This window comes from Pongo abelii, chromosome 1 (genome assembly GCF_028885655.2).
Source record: "Pongo abelii isolate AG06213 chromosome 1, NHGRI_mPonAbe1-v2.0_pri, whole genome shotgun sequence".
Classification (NCBI taxonomy): domain Eukaryota; kingdom Metazoa; phylum Chordata; class Mammalia; order Primates; family Hominidae; genus Pongo; species Pongo abelii.
The window spans coordinates 36607183-36623802 of NC_071985.2; the positions used below are offsets into that span (position 1 = coordinate 36607183).

The 16620-nt window shown below is 43.2% G+C and overlaps 1 protein-coding gene and 1 pseudogene across 7 annotated transcripts in view; both read right to left on the reverse strand.

Moving 5' to 3' along the window:
- The window catches only part of TATDN3 (TatD DNase domain containing 3), a 70435-nt gene that overhangs the window by 28367 nt on the left and 25448 nt on the right, over positions 1–16620 (reverse strand). For 4 of the 7 annotated variants that reach the window (XM_024238387.3, XM_024238380.3, XM_054520760.2 and 1 more), the window contains one exon: positions 12213–14028. The exons of 2 other annotated variants lie outside the window; for them this stretch is intronic. In XM_024238387.3, the coding sequence (XP_024094155.1) occupies positions 13885–14028 (144 nt within the window). In that variant the 3' untranslated portion in view covers positions 12213–13884. Of the gene's footprint in view, positions 1–12212; positions 14091–16620 lie in introns of those variants that run through there. One more of the 7 variants, XM_054520738.2, reaches the window with a different exon arrangement.
- LOC129060571 (small ribosomal subunit protein uS7-like) lies at positions 539–12647 on the reverse strand (annotated as a pseudogene).

A 16620-nucleotide genomic window follows, 5' to 3' on the forward strand; every position in this document is an offset into this window, starting at 1 on the left:
CAAAAGGCAAATACCAGGCCAGGCGTGGTGGCTCAAGCCTGTAATCCCAGCACTTTGGGAGGCCGAGGCGGGCGGATCACAAGGTCAGGAGATCAAGACCATCCTGGCTAACACGGTGAAACTCTGTCTCTACCAAAAATACAAAAAATTAGCCGGGCGTGGTGGCGGGCACCTGTAGTCCCAGCTGCTCGGGAGGCTGAGGCAGGAGAATGGCATGAACCTGGGAGGTGGAGCTTGCAGTGAGCCGAGATCGCGCCACTGCACTCTAGCCTGGGCAACAGAGCAAGACTCCGTCTCAAGTACCTAGCCAGGCAGTGGTAGTAGATACCTATAGTCCCAGCTACTCAGGAGGCCGGTGGGAGGATCACTTGAGTCCAGGAGTTCAAGGCTGTAGTGTGCCAGGATCATGCCTGTGAATAGCCACTGCCCTCCACCCTGTGCAACATGGCGAAAGTCTGCCTTTTTTTTTTTTTTTTGAGACAGGGTCTCATTCTGTCACCCAGGCTTGAGTGCAGTGGCATGATCATGGCTCGCTGCAGCTGGACTTCCTGGGCTCAGATGATTCTCCCACCTCAGCCTCCTGAGTAGCTGGGATTACAAGTGTATGCCTGGCTAATTTTTGTATTTTTAGTAGAGATGGGGTTTCACCATGTTGCTGGTCTTGAACTCCTGGCCTCAAGCAATCCGCCCTTCTCAGCCTCCCAGAGTGCTGGCATTACAGGCATGAGCCACTTCATCTGGACTGCTTTTGTTTGTTTGTTTGTTTTAAAGCAAATACCTAGTGTCAATAACTAAAGGATTATCCTGGCACAGCTGTCATGGGCACCTACAGAAGACATGAGGCTCCTGGTTCAGAGGCAAAGGATTTTACTACTTAAAGCACAGCAAGGAACACAAGCCTCATGTTCGGGTTGGTTCCCCTTGCCCTCCCCCACTCCCTCAAGATCCATGGGGCGATGTGAGGATGTCCAGGTAGATGCCACACACACAGAGGTTTGGCCTCATAGCTGAGGAATCCTGAGCTTAAAGAAACCCAACCTTTGCCCAGAAAGAGACATTATCTTCATTATAGTGGATGGTAAACAGAGCTGCCCTCTGCTCCAGAGGGAGTCATGATCTTCCAAAGAGATTATCTGGAACAAAGGTTGTCAGTGCCTCTGCTCCCTAGATGTGCAGAAACATGGAAGTCCTGTAGATAATTATCTCCACACATTCAGAAGCTCAAATAAAGACTATCAAATACAGTATTATTTCTTTGGCTCTAGCTAGGATGAATAATAGGAAATAAACACATAGGTGGTAAAGGAGTGTCAGGGTATGGACGGTACATTTCTTTTTCTTCTTTTTCTTTTTGAGACAGGGTCTCACTCTGTTGCCCAGGCTGGAGTGCTGTGGGGTGATCATGGCTCAATGCAGCCTCAACCTCTCCTGCTCAAGCAATTGTCCCACCTTAGCCTCCTAAGTAGCTGGGAAGACAGGTGTGCACCACCATGCCCAGCTAATTTTTTTACTTTGGCTATGTTGACCAGGCTGGTTTCAAACTCCTGGCTTCAAGCAATCCTCCCACATCAGCTTCCCAAAGTGCTGGGATTACAGATATGAGCCACCACACCCAGCTGGACAGTACAATTAACACATTCTCTAACCTCAGCTCTCTCCTAACCCTACACCTCCTCCCCTACGTGCCTCTGGTTTTATAGAACTACTTGTGACTCTCTGAACTTGCCTCATTCTGTTACCTCCTCTCTACCTAACTTCGATTTGTGCAAGATTTAATTTGATACCACCTCCTTCTGGAAACCTTCCCTCACCCCTGATCCCACTGTTAAATTTATAGTGAACCCCAAGTTTCTTTTCAAAGAATCAGTATGTTAGCATGTTTTGTTTGTTTGTTTGTTTTGAGACGGAGTCTCGCTCTGTCTCCCAGGCTAGAGTGCAGTGGCGTGATTGGCTCACTGCCAGCTCCGCCTCCCAGGTTCATGCCATTCTTCTGCCTCAGCCTCCCAAGTAGCTGGGAATACAGGCACCCGCCACCACACCCGCCTAATTTTTTTTTTTTTTAAATTTTTAGTAGAGACTGGGTTTCACCGTGTTAGCCAGGATGGTCTCAATCTCCTGACCTCATGATCCACCCACCTCGGCCTCCCAAAGTGCTGGGATTACAGGCATGAGCCACTGTGCCTGGCCTGTTTTTTTTTTTTTTTTTTCTTTTTGAGATGGAGTCTAGCTTTGTCACCCAGGTTGGAGTGCAGTGGTGCGATCTTGGCTCACTGCAACCTCCTTCTCCTGGGTTCATGCAATTCTCCTGCCTTAGCCTCCCAAGTAGCTGAGATTACAGGCATGTGCCAACACATCTGGCTAATTTTTGTATTTTTAGTAGAGACAGGGTTTCACCATATTGGTCAAGCTGGTTTTGAACTCCTAATCTCAAATGATCCACCCACCTCAGCCTCCCAATGTGCTGGGATTAGAGGCGTGAGCCACCACGCCTTGCTGAGTATGTTAGTATGTTCAGCTATCTTATTCTTTGATTCTCTATTTTAAAGTTTAACTTCCTGGTTCTCTTCACCCCCTTGCCTCTAGTTTCAGTAAACAACTTTCCCGCCAGTCCTAATTAGTAGTTCACATCTGTTCCCCTGGTCACCTGCTTCATCCTGACTCATTCTGGTCACCTGCTCTGAGCTGAGTCACGCCTGGTCACCCACTCTGACCTAACTCACCTTTAGTTACCTGTTCCTAACCGTCTTTCCCGCCAAACTACTCACCCTGCCACTCCAGCTCGTACTCCTGATCTTTTTAAAATAGCCAATTGGAATTAGCTTAGACTGTGCTGTCCAACATTAGCCAATAGGGGAACGACACAGCAGTAGGGGCTACCTGCATCAGGAATAAGAACCCGTTCCCTTCCCCTGTCCAGGTGTGCTCTCGCCATTGTTCCATCTGTGAGGGGCACCCTTTCTGCAGAAAGTAAAAATTGCCTTGCTGAGAAAATTAAATTTATGTTGGAGTGCTATTTCTTTGTGGCACTGGGGAACAAGCATTTTGCATTTCTAACACCACCTTAGGCATTTTCTACTTTATCCTCCTCTATACACCCTACAACAGTCACAGGCTAAAACCAGAAACTCAAAAGTCACAAGACAATATATCTGTTGGGACTCTGACCTTACCTGATATGGCAGAAAGTCCACATGCTCTCTACCCCCTCCCAGGAGTGTTTCATATCTGTCAATGCATGGGTTTCCTCAGTAGCACTAAATCACAGACACTTTCCTCCTTTTCTGCCCTGGCTCCCTGCAAAGCCCAAAGGCAGTCTGCTGGTGGAATTCCTTCTTGCTTGGGGAGGTGAGTCTTTTTCTATTTATAAAGCCTTGGACTGATTGGATGAAGCCAACCCACTTTACAGAGGGCAATGTGCTTCACTCACAGTCCACTGATTTAAACGTTAATCTAATTTACAATATACCTTCACAGAAACATCTAGAATAACGTTTAACCAACTAGCTGAGTAATGTAGCTTCATGAAGTTGACACATCAAATTAACCATCACAGAACTATCCCCCAAAATAACCCTTTACCTTATACTGGGGGATTCTCTGGCATCTGAAAGACCCAGGCCAATGCTCATGATTCCCAATTCCCCACTCTCGGAATTCCACCGGCGGGGATGGACTCTGGCCTTGCCCGTGCCCTTGAGAACCAGAGAGGGGTAGAGGAGGCCCCACATGAAACCCATTATCCTCAGCTCTAACACGTGGCTCAGGAAATCCATGGGGCAGCCTTGGTAGGCTTCTGGGAAATTTAGTAAAGAGCAAGGCTGACTGGCACTCTGAAGGAATTGTAAGAAATTTGCTATTTGTGGCTGGGTGTGGTGGCTCATGCCTGTAATTCCAGCACTTTGGGAGGCCAAGGCTGGAGGATTGCTTGAGGCCGGGAGTTCAAGACAAGCTTGGGCAACACAGCGAGACCCCGTCCCTAAACATAAATTAATAATATTTAAATAAAAAAACAAATTTTGTGTGTGGCCACAATGGCTCATGCCTGTAATCCCAGCTCTTTGGGAGGCTAAGGTGGGATGATCGCTTGAGCTCAGGAGTTCAAGACCAGCCTGAGTAACATGGCGAAACCCTGTCTCTACCAAAAATACAAAAATTAGCCAGGCATGGTGGCTCATGCCTGTGGTCCCAGCTACTTGGGAGGCTGAGGTGGGAGGATGGCTTGGACCAGGGAGGCAGAGGTTGCAGTGAGCCAAGATGGCGCCACTGCATTCCAGCCTGGGCCTGGATTGTCACTCTGTCGAGTGAGACCCCATCTCAAAAAAAAAAAAAAACCCACACACAAAAACCAAATTGCTATTTTATTAACTGTTTTAGATCTTTCTTTCTCTTTCTTTTCTTTCTTTCTTGTCTCTTCTTTCTTTCTTTTCTTTCTTTTTCTTTCTTATTCTCTCTTCCTTCTCTCTCTTTCTTTCCCTCTCCTCTCCTCTTCTCTCCTTTTCTTTTCTTTTCATGGGGCTGCCCCAAAGGGCCTCATGAGCGCCTGCGCACAGCAGCCAGATGGTCTGATTCACACGGCACAATGGGGACACTTCCACAGTCTGTCGTCTCACGGTCCAGGCTCGGCTCGCCCAACATGTGTGGAGTCCTCCCGGGGACCACTGTTGATGACGGCGTTCACCAGGACCTGCAGAGAGCCCTCTCCTGTGAGCAGGTGAATGGTCTCGAAGGCATGCTTGGCGACGCGCAAGGTCACAAGCTTCTTGCAGTTGTTGCAGCCGTGCATCATCATGGAGTGAGTGAGGCAATCCACAGTGGGGTGCTGAGCTTTGAGGAAGCGTTTGGCGGCATACTGCCCTGCACTGTGAGGCAGGTGCTTGGCATACTTCTTCACTGCAATGTAATCCTGCAGGGAAATGTCATTCATCTACATGCACATCATGGATGCTCCACTTCCCAAAGAGCTTGATGTCTGGGCTCTCTGTCCCCGCAGGTGCTGCTGTCTCCCATTTGGTCCCTGAGGGCACAGCCTGAGCATCTCTATTGCTTGGCGTGGACCACGTGCCGCCCTGGCACAGACAGGAAACTAGATATTTCAATGATCGTTTTTAGGCTTCTTTACTTGACATCAATAATAAATGTTTCCATTTGGGTCCCAGATAAGAAAGTGAGAGGAAGCAGATTCAAATGATATTTGCATGTAGAGTCCTTCTATAGGAAGCTACTGATTTCAGAAGGCCCCTGTTAAAATGGACTTCCCTGATAATATCTGTTCAGCAGTCCAGTACATTTCTGTTTGGTGACAGTATTGCATTGACAAGCTTTGTTGTGGTGGTAGAGGTAGCTGTGTGACATACCTCAAATCCAGAGAGGAACCTTGGGAATTGGGGTTATTGGAGATCTCTTGTGACCTTTGGGGATTGGGGAGAAGTTCCCCTAGGGCTTGTTTTGTGTGGGGTTTTGGGCTACAATTTCACAGACTTGATCCTTTGTTTGATTCCAAAGGGTGTATTTTTTCTGGTCAAATTAATTCCTGACTCCTGACTTTTCTTCTGAGTTTTTTTTTGTTTGTTTGTTTGTTTTAACAGAGTCTTGCTCAGTCACCCAGGCTGGGGTACAGTGGCTCGATCTCATCTTACTTCAACCCCCACCTCCTGGGTTCAAGTGATTCTCATGCCTCAGCCTCCCGAGTAGCTGGAACTACAGGCACACCCACCATGCCTGGCTACTTTTTGTATTTTTAGTAGAGACGGGTTTCACCATTTGGCCAGGCTGGTCTGGAACTCTTATCTCAAGTGATCCTCCCGCCTTAGCCTCCCAAAGTGCTGGGATTACAGGCATAAGCCACCACTCCCGGCCTCAACAAGAGGGCTTTTTATAATGACAGGAGTATTACATAAACAGTGAATTGTGGCTATTGATGAATTGCAAGGCATAACTACCCCCAAGGGTTTAATGGCTCAAGACCATCTCTGGGGTTGAGGTTAAGCAATTCCTGGAAAATTCAAAGTTCTTATTGCCTATCCTGACATTTTAAAATCAGGAAAGAAGCCTCAAAATACATGAAAGGTGGGAGTGAAAGAGAGGAAGGTAAGTTTTGGTCTTGGGAATGGCGGAGTTTTGTGGACTGATTGCCTTCTCTAACAGTCAGAGTTTAGTTTCAAGAAACAGAAACCAACCTTGACTAATTTAAGCATACAAATTTATTAAATATATTAAGTAGCTCACATAATCTCCAAGAGGGCCAAAAACCAGGTTTGTAGGTTATAGAGCTAGAAACAGTGCCCCAAATCAGGTCACAAGGCTGGTCCATGAAGACTCACTGCCTTGGGACACTGGATACAGCTACTAGGATCAGTGCCACCACTGCCTCTGAAAATGGGTGCAGTTGCTACTTCCCACACCAGCACAAAGTCCCATGCAGTTGGTTTCTTTATATTCCTGGCTTCTGACTCAAAATCTGGGCTGTGTACCTCTGATTGGTGGAACTTAAGTCATGTATTTGCCATAATAGTGAGGAACACTGGGAAAGTAAGTATTTGGCATTTTCAGTTTCTAGGGTGGAAGATGGGTTCTGCCTCATAAAATGAGGGCTTTCTCACTTTATTATATGAAAAGTAGACCCAAAATATTAAAAAATGTTCATTGCAGTGTATCCCTTGGTTGCCCCCAAGTCAATACATATCCTTCTTGCCATAAGAATTTAAAATGCTTTCACAAGTTTGATCAGCATCTTCCATATCCTTCCAGTGTCTCATCCTTTAAATTAATTGGAATTTTGCTGCCTGGAGACCTATGCAGGCTATATAACCAATCCCAGATTTCCCTCTCTTCCTGCTTTCCTATTTTCCTTCATTTTCCTAAGGGTCTCTTGATGACAACTACTTCAGGGTATTGATTTTCTCATTAAACAGGGTTCTTAAAAATGCAAGCATCATGACTGGGCGTGGTGGCTCACGCCTGTAATCCCAGCACTTTGGGAGGCCGAGGCGGGTGGATCACCCGAGGCCAGGTATTCGAGACCAGCCTGACCAACATGGAGAAACCCTGTCTCTACTAAAAACACAACAATTAGCTAGGCATGGTGGTGGGCACCTGTAATCCCAACTACTCAGGAGGCTGAGGCAGGAGAATTGCTCGAACCCAGGAGGCGGAGGTTGCAGTGAGCCAAGATCGCACCAGTGCACTCCAGCCTGGGTGACAGAGAAAGACTCTGTCTCAAGAAAAAAAAAAAAAAAAAAAAAAGGCAAGCATCAGAAACAAAATCTGGCTAATTTATTATTATTATTATTATTATTTTTTTTTTTTTTAACACAGTCTTGCTCTGTCACCCAGGCTGGAGTGCAGTGACACGATCATGGCTCACTGTAGCCTCAACCTCCTGGGCCCAAGCGATCCTTCTACCTCAGCCTCTCAAGTAGCTGGGAATACAGGCATGCACCACCATGCCTGGCGAGTTTTTAAATGTTTTGTAGAGACCGAGTCTCCCTATGTTGCTCAGGCTGGTCTTGAACTCCTAGCCCCCTTGAAATCCTCTCGCCTTGGCCCCCCAAAGTGCTGGGATTATAGGCACAAGCCACTGTGCCCAGCCAAATTTGGTTAATTTAAGCAGAAAAGGAATTTACTGAAGGATATTGAATAGTTCATAAAATTTCCGGGAGGGATGACAAAACAAACTCATGCCAGTGTACAAGAACCATAGAGACTCCACTGCCACAGACACTGGGCATAGACTGTGTGGCTAACACACTGCCACCTTCTGCAAGCTAGGCTCAGAATGTTGCCATTAAAATCCCTGCCACAGTACCCACACTTGTGAGCATGGAGTAAGCTCAGTCCTGGCTTTTTAAAATCAGTGTCCTGGTTGCAAGAGAGGCTGGAAAGTGATTGCTTGGCAGTTTTAACTTCTATAGTGGGAAGCAGGTTCGCTTAATAAGGTGAGGCATTCCCCACACAAAGGGAACTCACATATGGGATGACCAAAAACAAAACAAAACAAAAACAACAAACCTGTCTAATATCCATCCATGTGAACCGCAAGATCCCTTCTCCCTCCCTAATATTTCCCTCAGTTATTGCCTGTACACTCAGAGGCCAGCCTCCCAATTCAGAGTTCCTGATTTGCAATACTCTAAGGATGGCCTGTGAAGGATGTCACTTAAGCTCATGTAGACGGCAGACTGGGAGGCATTTGATATTTGGAAAACAGTGCTGGGATGGAAGTCAGGGTATTATAGTTCTAAATGTATCACACATTAGCTGTGAGAATTTATACAATTTAGTTAAATTACTTGGGCCTCAGAAGTAATCCACAGAAAAGTCTTGTACACACATTAGACTCTTAACACTTTCTGTTCTTGCACACTAGGCAAGGTTCTCAACATGTACAACTTTTTTTTGAGACTGAATCTCGCCTTGTTGTCCAGGCTGGAGTGCAGTGGCACAATCTCAGCTTACTGCAACCTCCACCTCCTGGGTTGAAGTGATTCTCCTCCTTCAGCCTCTTGAGTAGCTGGGACCACAGGTGCATGCCACCACGACCAGCTAATTTTTGTGTTTTTAGTAGAGGCAGGGTTTTGCCATGTTGGCCAGGCTGGTCTCGAACTCCTGACCTCAAGAGATCCACCTGCCTCAGCCTCCCAAAGTGCTGGGATTACAGGCGTGAGCCACTGTGCCTAGCCTCAATATGTATAACTTAAACTACTAAACTGAGAAATGAGAAGTTACTTGCACCATTTTTAATACCTAAGGCATAAATAATACAGATTTTCATGAATTACAGGAATGCTCACCAAAGAAGTCATCTTTTTTGGAGATACGTGTGTTTCAGAATTAGCCAGAGGAAGGGTTTCAGGAGGTCCTATTAGGATATTTTTGCTTAGAGTCCTATGTTTAAACTTGTAGCACTGGTAATCTTTGAATAATCTCATCTCTTTCCATTTTATCTTTTTGACTGACTCTGTAATTATCAGTACTGACTTTGTCATAATTTATAAAGGACAGTGAGATTTGCCTATGCTTGAAAAGCTAAGCTCTAACAAGCATAGAACAGTCTCTGGAAACCCTTTCTAAGTTACTCAGATCCTATAAATGAAATGAAAATTTACATATGCTGCTTTGAACTATTCTGTCAAAAGCACAAAAGGGCAAGAAAGGGCAAAGGCAAGAAATTAAACTCTGAAGTATAAGTGTAGCTTGACCATGCAAAAACAGGATTCCTCTTTATGTTTAGTTTAGAAGGCGGGCTTGGAGAGGGGAAGGAAATGTGCAACAGCAAAGTACGGAGGGGATTACGACAGGAAAATAGTGAACCAGAGATAAAGAGCAAGCAGCAAAGTGATTAAATGAACTCTTAGTTACAAAATAATGAAAGAAAAGAGCTGATAACAATTCTTTAAAGAATAATACAATTTCATCTGATTCTTACTCAAATAAAGACAAGAAATAGAATAAGAGGGCAACCCATCCATCTTTCTGGGACCCCTCTCTCATCCAGACAGCTTTCTTCCTTTTGCGTATTAAACTTCTGCTCTAACCCAAAAATAAATAAATAAATAAAAAGAAAGAAAGAAAAGAAAAAAAAGAGCTAGAATACGAACCATTTCCTTTAGTAAGGAAGGTCACCATATGCTGGGGCAGTGTGGGGAGGGAGGCGGCAGATCCCTTTTTGCCTTTCAGTTGAGGGGACAGGGTGTTCCTATAGAATGCAGAAAGACTTGTTCCAGGCCAAAAGAGTTTATCCCTATTTTTCAGAATGGTTCAACATTAGGAAATCTCTGGATGGTATTTAGTAGATTTATAAGTTAAAGGAGAAAAATATGTTTCTCAAAAACTGTGGAAAGGAGGCCACACTTGGTGGCTCACACTTGTAATCCCAGCACTTTGGGAGGCTGAGGCAGGTGGATCACCTGAGATCAGGAGTTCAAGACCTGCCTGGTCAACATGGTGAAACCCTATCTCCACTAAAAATACAAAAAATAAGCTGGGCATGGTGGCAGGTGCCTGTAATCCCAGTTACTCAGGAGGCTGGGGCAGGAGAATCACTTGAACCCAGGAGGTGCTGGTTGCAGTGAGCCGAGATCGTGCCACTGCACTCCAGCCTGGGCGACAGAGTGGGACTCGTCTCAAAAAAAAAAAAAAAAAAAATTGTGGGAAGGTATATAATATCCAATATCCATTGCAGATTGAAAGATAAATATTTTTCTCAATTGCAGTCAGTTTAAGACTTACTGCCTCCATTCATTTATTTAAAAATATTTGAGGCTGGGCGCGGTGGCTCATGCCTGTAATCCCAGCACTTTGGGAAGCTGAGGAGGGCGGATCATGAGGTCAGGAGTTCGAGACCAGCCTGGACAACACGGTGAAACCCCATCTCTACTAAAAATACAAAAAAATTAGTTGGTTGTGGTGGTGGGCGCCTGTAATCACAGCCACTTTGGAGGCTGAGGCAAGAGAATCATTTGAACTCGGGAAGCGGAGGTTGCAGTGAGCCGAGATCTCGCCATTGCACTCCAGCCTGGGTGACACAGCGAGACTCTGTCTCAAAAAAAAAAATTTTTTTTTTTGAGAGCACATCATATTGCAGGCCTTGTTTCAGACTATGTAGAAGATGCAAAACCAAACCAAAATTGGTTTGTTCTCAAAAGGCTTGCAATTTCTAAAGATGGAAAACACATACACAGGTAGCTATAGTCAAAAGGAATACGTGAAAGTGTCAAAGAACTGGTTTATAGTACTTTGTTCTACATTACTGTAGTGTTGCTGGAAAAGAGACTCCAAGAGCCAGTCCTTGGGTCTAGCACAGGGAAGAATTGGAGGCAAGTCACAGAGCACAGTGAATGAAGCAAGTTTATTGGAATGACTCTGTTTGAGAGTAGCGAGTCCTCAGAAAGCAGGAGGAACACACTGTCCTTGGGTAGTGTCTCTACTTACTTAGAAGAAACTATAAGGAGCTATGATTAAACTTGGAATGTGCAAATATGCTCACTAAAGGTCAAGGCTATTGGTGCTATAATGACCATTAATCCTTCAAGCTAAGCCTATTCATTAATGTTATCTTTGAGTGAAGTGGGCTGCACTCAGGACATCTGGACATTCTGCAGGCTTAGTGGGAGATGTCCTGCATGACCATAATTTTTTTTTTTTTTTTTTTTTTGAGACAGAGTCTCACTGTTGCTTAGGTTGGAATGCAGTGGCGCCATCTTGGCTCACTGCAACTGCCACCTCCCAAGTTCTAGCGATTCTCATGCCTCAGCCTCCTGAGTAGCTGGGATTACAGGCATGTGCCACCACACCCAGCTTTTTAAAGTATTAATATTTTAGTAGAGATGGGGTTTTGCCATGTGAGCCAGTCTGGTCTCAAGCTCCTGGCCTCAAGCGATCCACATGCCTTGGCCTCACAAAGGGCTAGGATTATAGGTGTGAATATTTTGTAATTATAATACTTATGGCTATTTTCAGACCATAAGTATTAATATTATAACTGCCTTGTGAGTGCCTAGTTACTCACTTTAAGATGGGGTCACTCTAGTCATGTTTTTTTTTTTTTTTTTTGGGGGGGGGGTGGGGACAGAGTCTTGCTCTGTCGCCCAGGCTGGAGTGCAGTGGTGCGATCTTGGCTCACTGCCATTTTGGCCTCCTGGGTTCAAGTGATTCTTGTGCCTCAGCCTCTGGAGCAGCTAGGATCACAGGTGTGTTCCACCATGCCTGAATGATTTTTTTGTATTTTAGTAGAGATGTAGATTTGCCATGTTGGCTGGGCTGGTCTTGAACTCCTGACCTCAAGTAATCCACCTGTCTCAGCCTCCCAAAGTGCTGGGATTACAGGCGTGAGCCATTGTGCCCGGCCTCTAGTCATGTTTTATTAAACCAGAGGCCAGGTAAGCAGGGGTTCCTCTAACAATAGCACTTCTCACATTGCTATGAAATTATTTGTCTGCTTGGCTATCTCCTTGATTAAATTGTGAACTGAGGGCAAAGATCATATCTTATTCATCTTTGTAACCTAGGAACCTAGACTAGTGGGCAGCCTATAGAAGGGGCTTAATAACTGAAACAAACAAATGGATGAACAATTTAGAGGGCAAAGATCATGTCTGGCTGGGGTGATAAGGCAAGATGAAGTAATTTAACTTGAACCTTAATCTATGTAATGGTAAGAGTCTGACAAAGGGTATGTGTACAGGAGGTAGGAAGTAGGGAAAAGAAATACAGAGTTGGAAGAGAGCTTAAAAGTCTGGTTTTAATATAATCTCCTGTTAAATGTAGGAATTTCATTTATAATGGTGCTGATGAGTCATTAAATACCTCATAAAATATCCTATTCAGTTTCTTAGTCTGGTTTGGACAATCTGACCTACTCTTGATTCTTCCATAAATGAATTCATTTCCAAATATTTATTGAAGATAATCTCATAAAATCACTTTGATTTAGGAAGTTTATTTTTTTCTATGACAGGTACTTTTTCCAGCATTTGCTGCTTATATAATTTAACAACATTAAATACCTACGTTTCGATATTGACCACACCTGTTAAACTACATATAAGATTTTTTAAAAATTGTAGTAAATACACATAATTTATCATCTTAATTCTTTATAAGTGTACAGTTCAGTGGCATTAAATACCTTCACACTGATGTGTTACCATCACTACTATCTATCTACAGAACTGTTTTTACACCTGAGATTTTTTATTTTTTTGAGATTTTTATTTATTTACTTTTTTAGAGATAGGTGTTCACATCTCACTACGTTGCCCAGGCCTGACTCAAACTTGGGCTTAAAAGGTCCTCCCATCTCAGCCTCCTGAGTGGCTGGCACTACAGGTGAATGCCATTGTGCCTGGCTTACACTAACATTTTTAAACTTAAAAATACGAAATATTACTGTTCACAGAGAAATCAGATACATTTTTAATAATGCCATTTACATTCTAAATATGTTGACAAAATTCAGACCAGAACTTAAAACTGGTGTATTAACTAAACTTTTGGGCTTGGTATTTAATAATGATTGTTTAAACCACTGGCCACATAAGTCAAAAATCTAAGATCAGTGTAAAAATCATATGCACTTTTATCTTAAAGAGAAATAATTCGAAGTACTAAAAGTTCAATTTTACAAACCTAGAAAAGAGATTTCTGATAGCATAGAAAACCAGGCATTCTCCCTTCACTGGCTAACTCTTATGGGAAGAATAATAGGTGGTAAGATCACACTTTAGGCTGGCGCAGTGGCTCACGCCTGTAATCCCAGCACTTTGGGAGGCCGAGGTGGGCGGCTCACCTGAGGTCGGGAATTCGAGACCAGCCTGATCAACATGGAGAAACCCTGTCTCTACTAAAAATACAAAATTATCCAGGCGTAGTGGCACATGCCTGTAATCCCAGCTACTTGGGAGGCTGAGGGAGGAGACTCGCTAGAACTTGGGAAGTGGAGGTTGCGGTGAGCCAAGATCGTGCCATTACACTCCAGCCTGGGCAACAACAGCGAAACTCTATCAAAAAAAAAAAGTATACTTTAGCTTACTCCATCCTCATCACAGTAGTGCTTATACTCTTCCTGTGGGAGCCACCCTTCCCAGTAGCAACGGTTTCAGTTCAGGTGGTGGTTCCATATAAAAGGGCAATGTAAGAAGTAGCAGTATTTTCCTAATATCCTGCCAGAACTCGGCTAATTGAAAAGCAGCACAAGGCTAGAATCAGAACCCAGGGTTTCAGGATCCAAGCCCAGTTTTATTTCTAAGAGAAATATTTCTCTACAATTACAATCTTCTATAACCCTATAAAACAGCTTCTTCAGTTCAGATTCTTCATCAGAACATTTCTATTTTTCAAATGCTGCCCCCTGCAGTTGATTTGATTTTGTAATGGATGGTTTTGAAGCTATTTCTGGAGCAAGTGTCGGAGCTTAGGAAACAGTTTTAATGCATTCTGTGTTGTCACTTCTATAACTTCTTCCACTGAGATCCCTTTCACCTGGGCAATATATTCTGCTGAAATAGAAATGTTCCAGGGCTCATTCCGTACCTGAAACAAGACAGCAGACGCCATGTCAAACATGACACTGAAGGGAAGCAGATCCTTGGAGACTATAGATAAAACAGAAGAAAATGAGTTGGTAAAAACAACTGATGGGCTCTTTTTTTTTTCTTTTTAGGTGAGGATGAGGGCTGGGAGGGAGGTATGGCTAAAATGTTGATTGTAAATCTATGCTGCTCCTGAAAAGAACCCTGGGGTATTAACAATTGAAGTCCCTAGCTCCTAGCACATGAAGCAGTCTGCAAACAGTGAACACTTGGTAACCTGCCTGACTAATGGATTAATTGTCCTTTAGTTTGTTGCTTACATGAATGCTTGTAAAAGGTCACTGTTCTGCTGCTTGGCTGCCTACCTCATAGGCTACATGACAGTTTGATTCAAGAATTGCCAACATGTACTGGAAAGATGAAATAGATTATGTACTGGTATTTCACTGATTCTAAGATGCATTTCCTCCCCTATTTTAACATCTCTGAAATTGATATAGTATATTTCATTTAGATTCAGTGGTATTTCATAGTATAACGGGCAGTGTTTTTTCTTTCTTAATGGTCATAAAACAATGGTAAACAATGGTGCCTCTAAAATCAGTAGCATTTAGATTTGATGAAATAAATTATTATTGTTACTATCAATAAGTATCTACTCAGGATGATAATGTTCAGAAGAATAACATTATTGTTAAAATTTTAAAAACGCACTTTGGTAATGTAGCCTAAAAAAATTAAAAATGGGCACAAAGATTTATGTTAATCATGTTGTTTATAATACAATCTAGATGACCAATAGCAAGTTAAATATGGTAAACTCACATACTGGAATATTATGCAGTTATTAAACATGATGAAGAAACATATGTTTACTAATATATACAGAGGTTCAGCCAGGTGCAGTGGCTTACACCGTAATCTTAGCACTTAGGAAGGCTGAGGTGGGAGGATCACTTGAGCTTAGGAGTTTGAGACAAGCTTGGGCAACATAGTGAGACCTTGTCTCTAATTAAAAAAAAAAATTAACAAAAAAAATATATACAGAGGTTTACCACATAAAGATCAGTTATGAAATATATGTGCATACATAAATGAACATAAAGAAGTCTGAAAGAAGGCTGGGCGCAGTGGCTCACGCCTTTAATCCCAGCACTTTGGGAGGCCGAGGTGGGCGAATCACGAGGTCAGGAGTTGGAGACCAGCCTGGCCAACATGGTGAAACCCCATCTCTATTAGAAATATGAAAAATTAGCTGGGCATAGTGGTGGACGCCTGTAATTCCAGCTACTTGGGAGGCTGAGGCAGGAGAATCGCTTGAACCTGGGAGGCAGGGGTTGCAGTGAGCCGAGATGGCACCACTGCATTCCAGCCCAGGTGACAGAGTGAGACTATGTCTCAAAAAAAAAAAAAAAAAAAGTCTGAAAGAACATACGAACTTTAGTGTTTTCGGTAGATGAGGCATTGTTCTAAGCTTTTTATGGAATTTCTCATTTAATCTTCAAAATAACTCTGTGGGATAGGTACTATTATTAATAGTATCCCTATTTTTATAGACAAGAAGGAATCCCAAACAGCTAGTAAGTAGCCTGGCTGGGGTTTAAACCCAAGCAATCTGACTTCAGAGTTTATGGACTTAGCTACTATATTATAGTGGTAACCTTTGGGTGGTAGATGATTTATTTTCTTGTTTATGATTTTCTGTGTTTTCTAACTTTCTATAACAGACACATTTTACTTAACAAAAATCATATGCAGTTAAGAAATTCATTTATCCAAAAATATTTACTGAGTACAGGTTGAGTATCCCTTACCCAAAATGCTTGGAACCAGAAGGGTTTCAAATTTAGAATTTTAAAAATATTTGCGTATACATATCAAGATATCTTGGGGATGTGGACCAATTCTAAACACAAATTCATTTTTCTCTCTTTTTTTTTTCTCTGTTGCCCAGGCTGTGGTGCAATCTCAGCTCACTGCAACTCTCCGCCTCCTGGATTCAAGCAATTCTCCTGCCTCAGCGTCCCGAGTAGCTGGGATTACAGACATGCACCACCATGCCCAGCTCATTTTGTATTTTTAGTAGAGACGGGGTTTCTCCATGTTGGTCAGGCTGGTCTCAAACTCCCGACCTCAGGTGATCTGCCCGCTTCAGCCTCCCAAAGTGCTGGGATTATAGGCGTGAGTCACTGTGCCTGGGCTCATTTATGTTTCATATACACCTTATACACATAGCTCAAAAGTAACTTTATACAGTATTTTAAATTATTTTGTGCATGAAATAAAGATTTTGTTAAGTACTCATTTGTGGAATTTTCCATTTGTAGTGCAACATTGATGATCAAAAAGTTTTAGATTTTGGAGCGTTTTGGATTTAGGATTTTCAGATTAGGGATGCTCTCAACTGGTACCTACTTTGCACAAGGCACTATGCCAGAAACTCACATTTTTTGTCAAATCAACTAAATATAAATATAAAACTGACTTACAACAGCCATCAAAATTCATTCCTGTTTGGGAAGAATAATGCTAGGTCCTTTCCTTCCATTTTATACTAATCAAAGTGGCAATTTTGTACCATTCTGTCCTACAC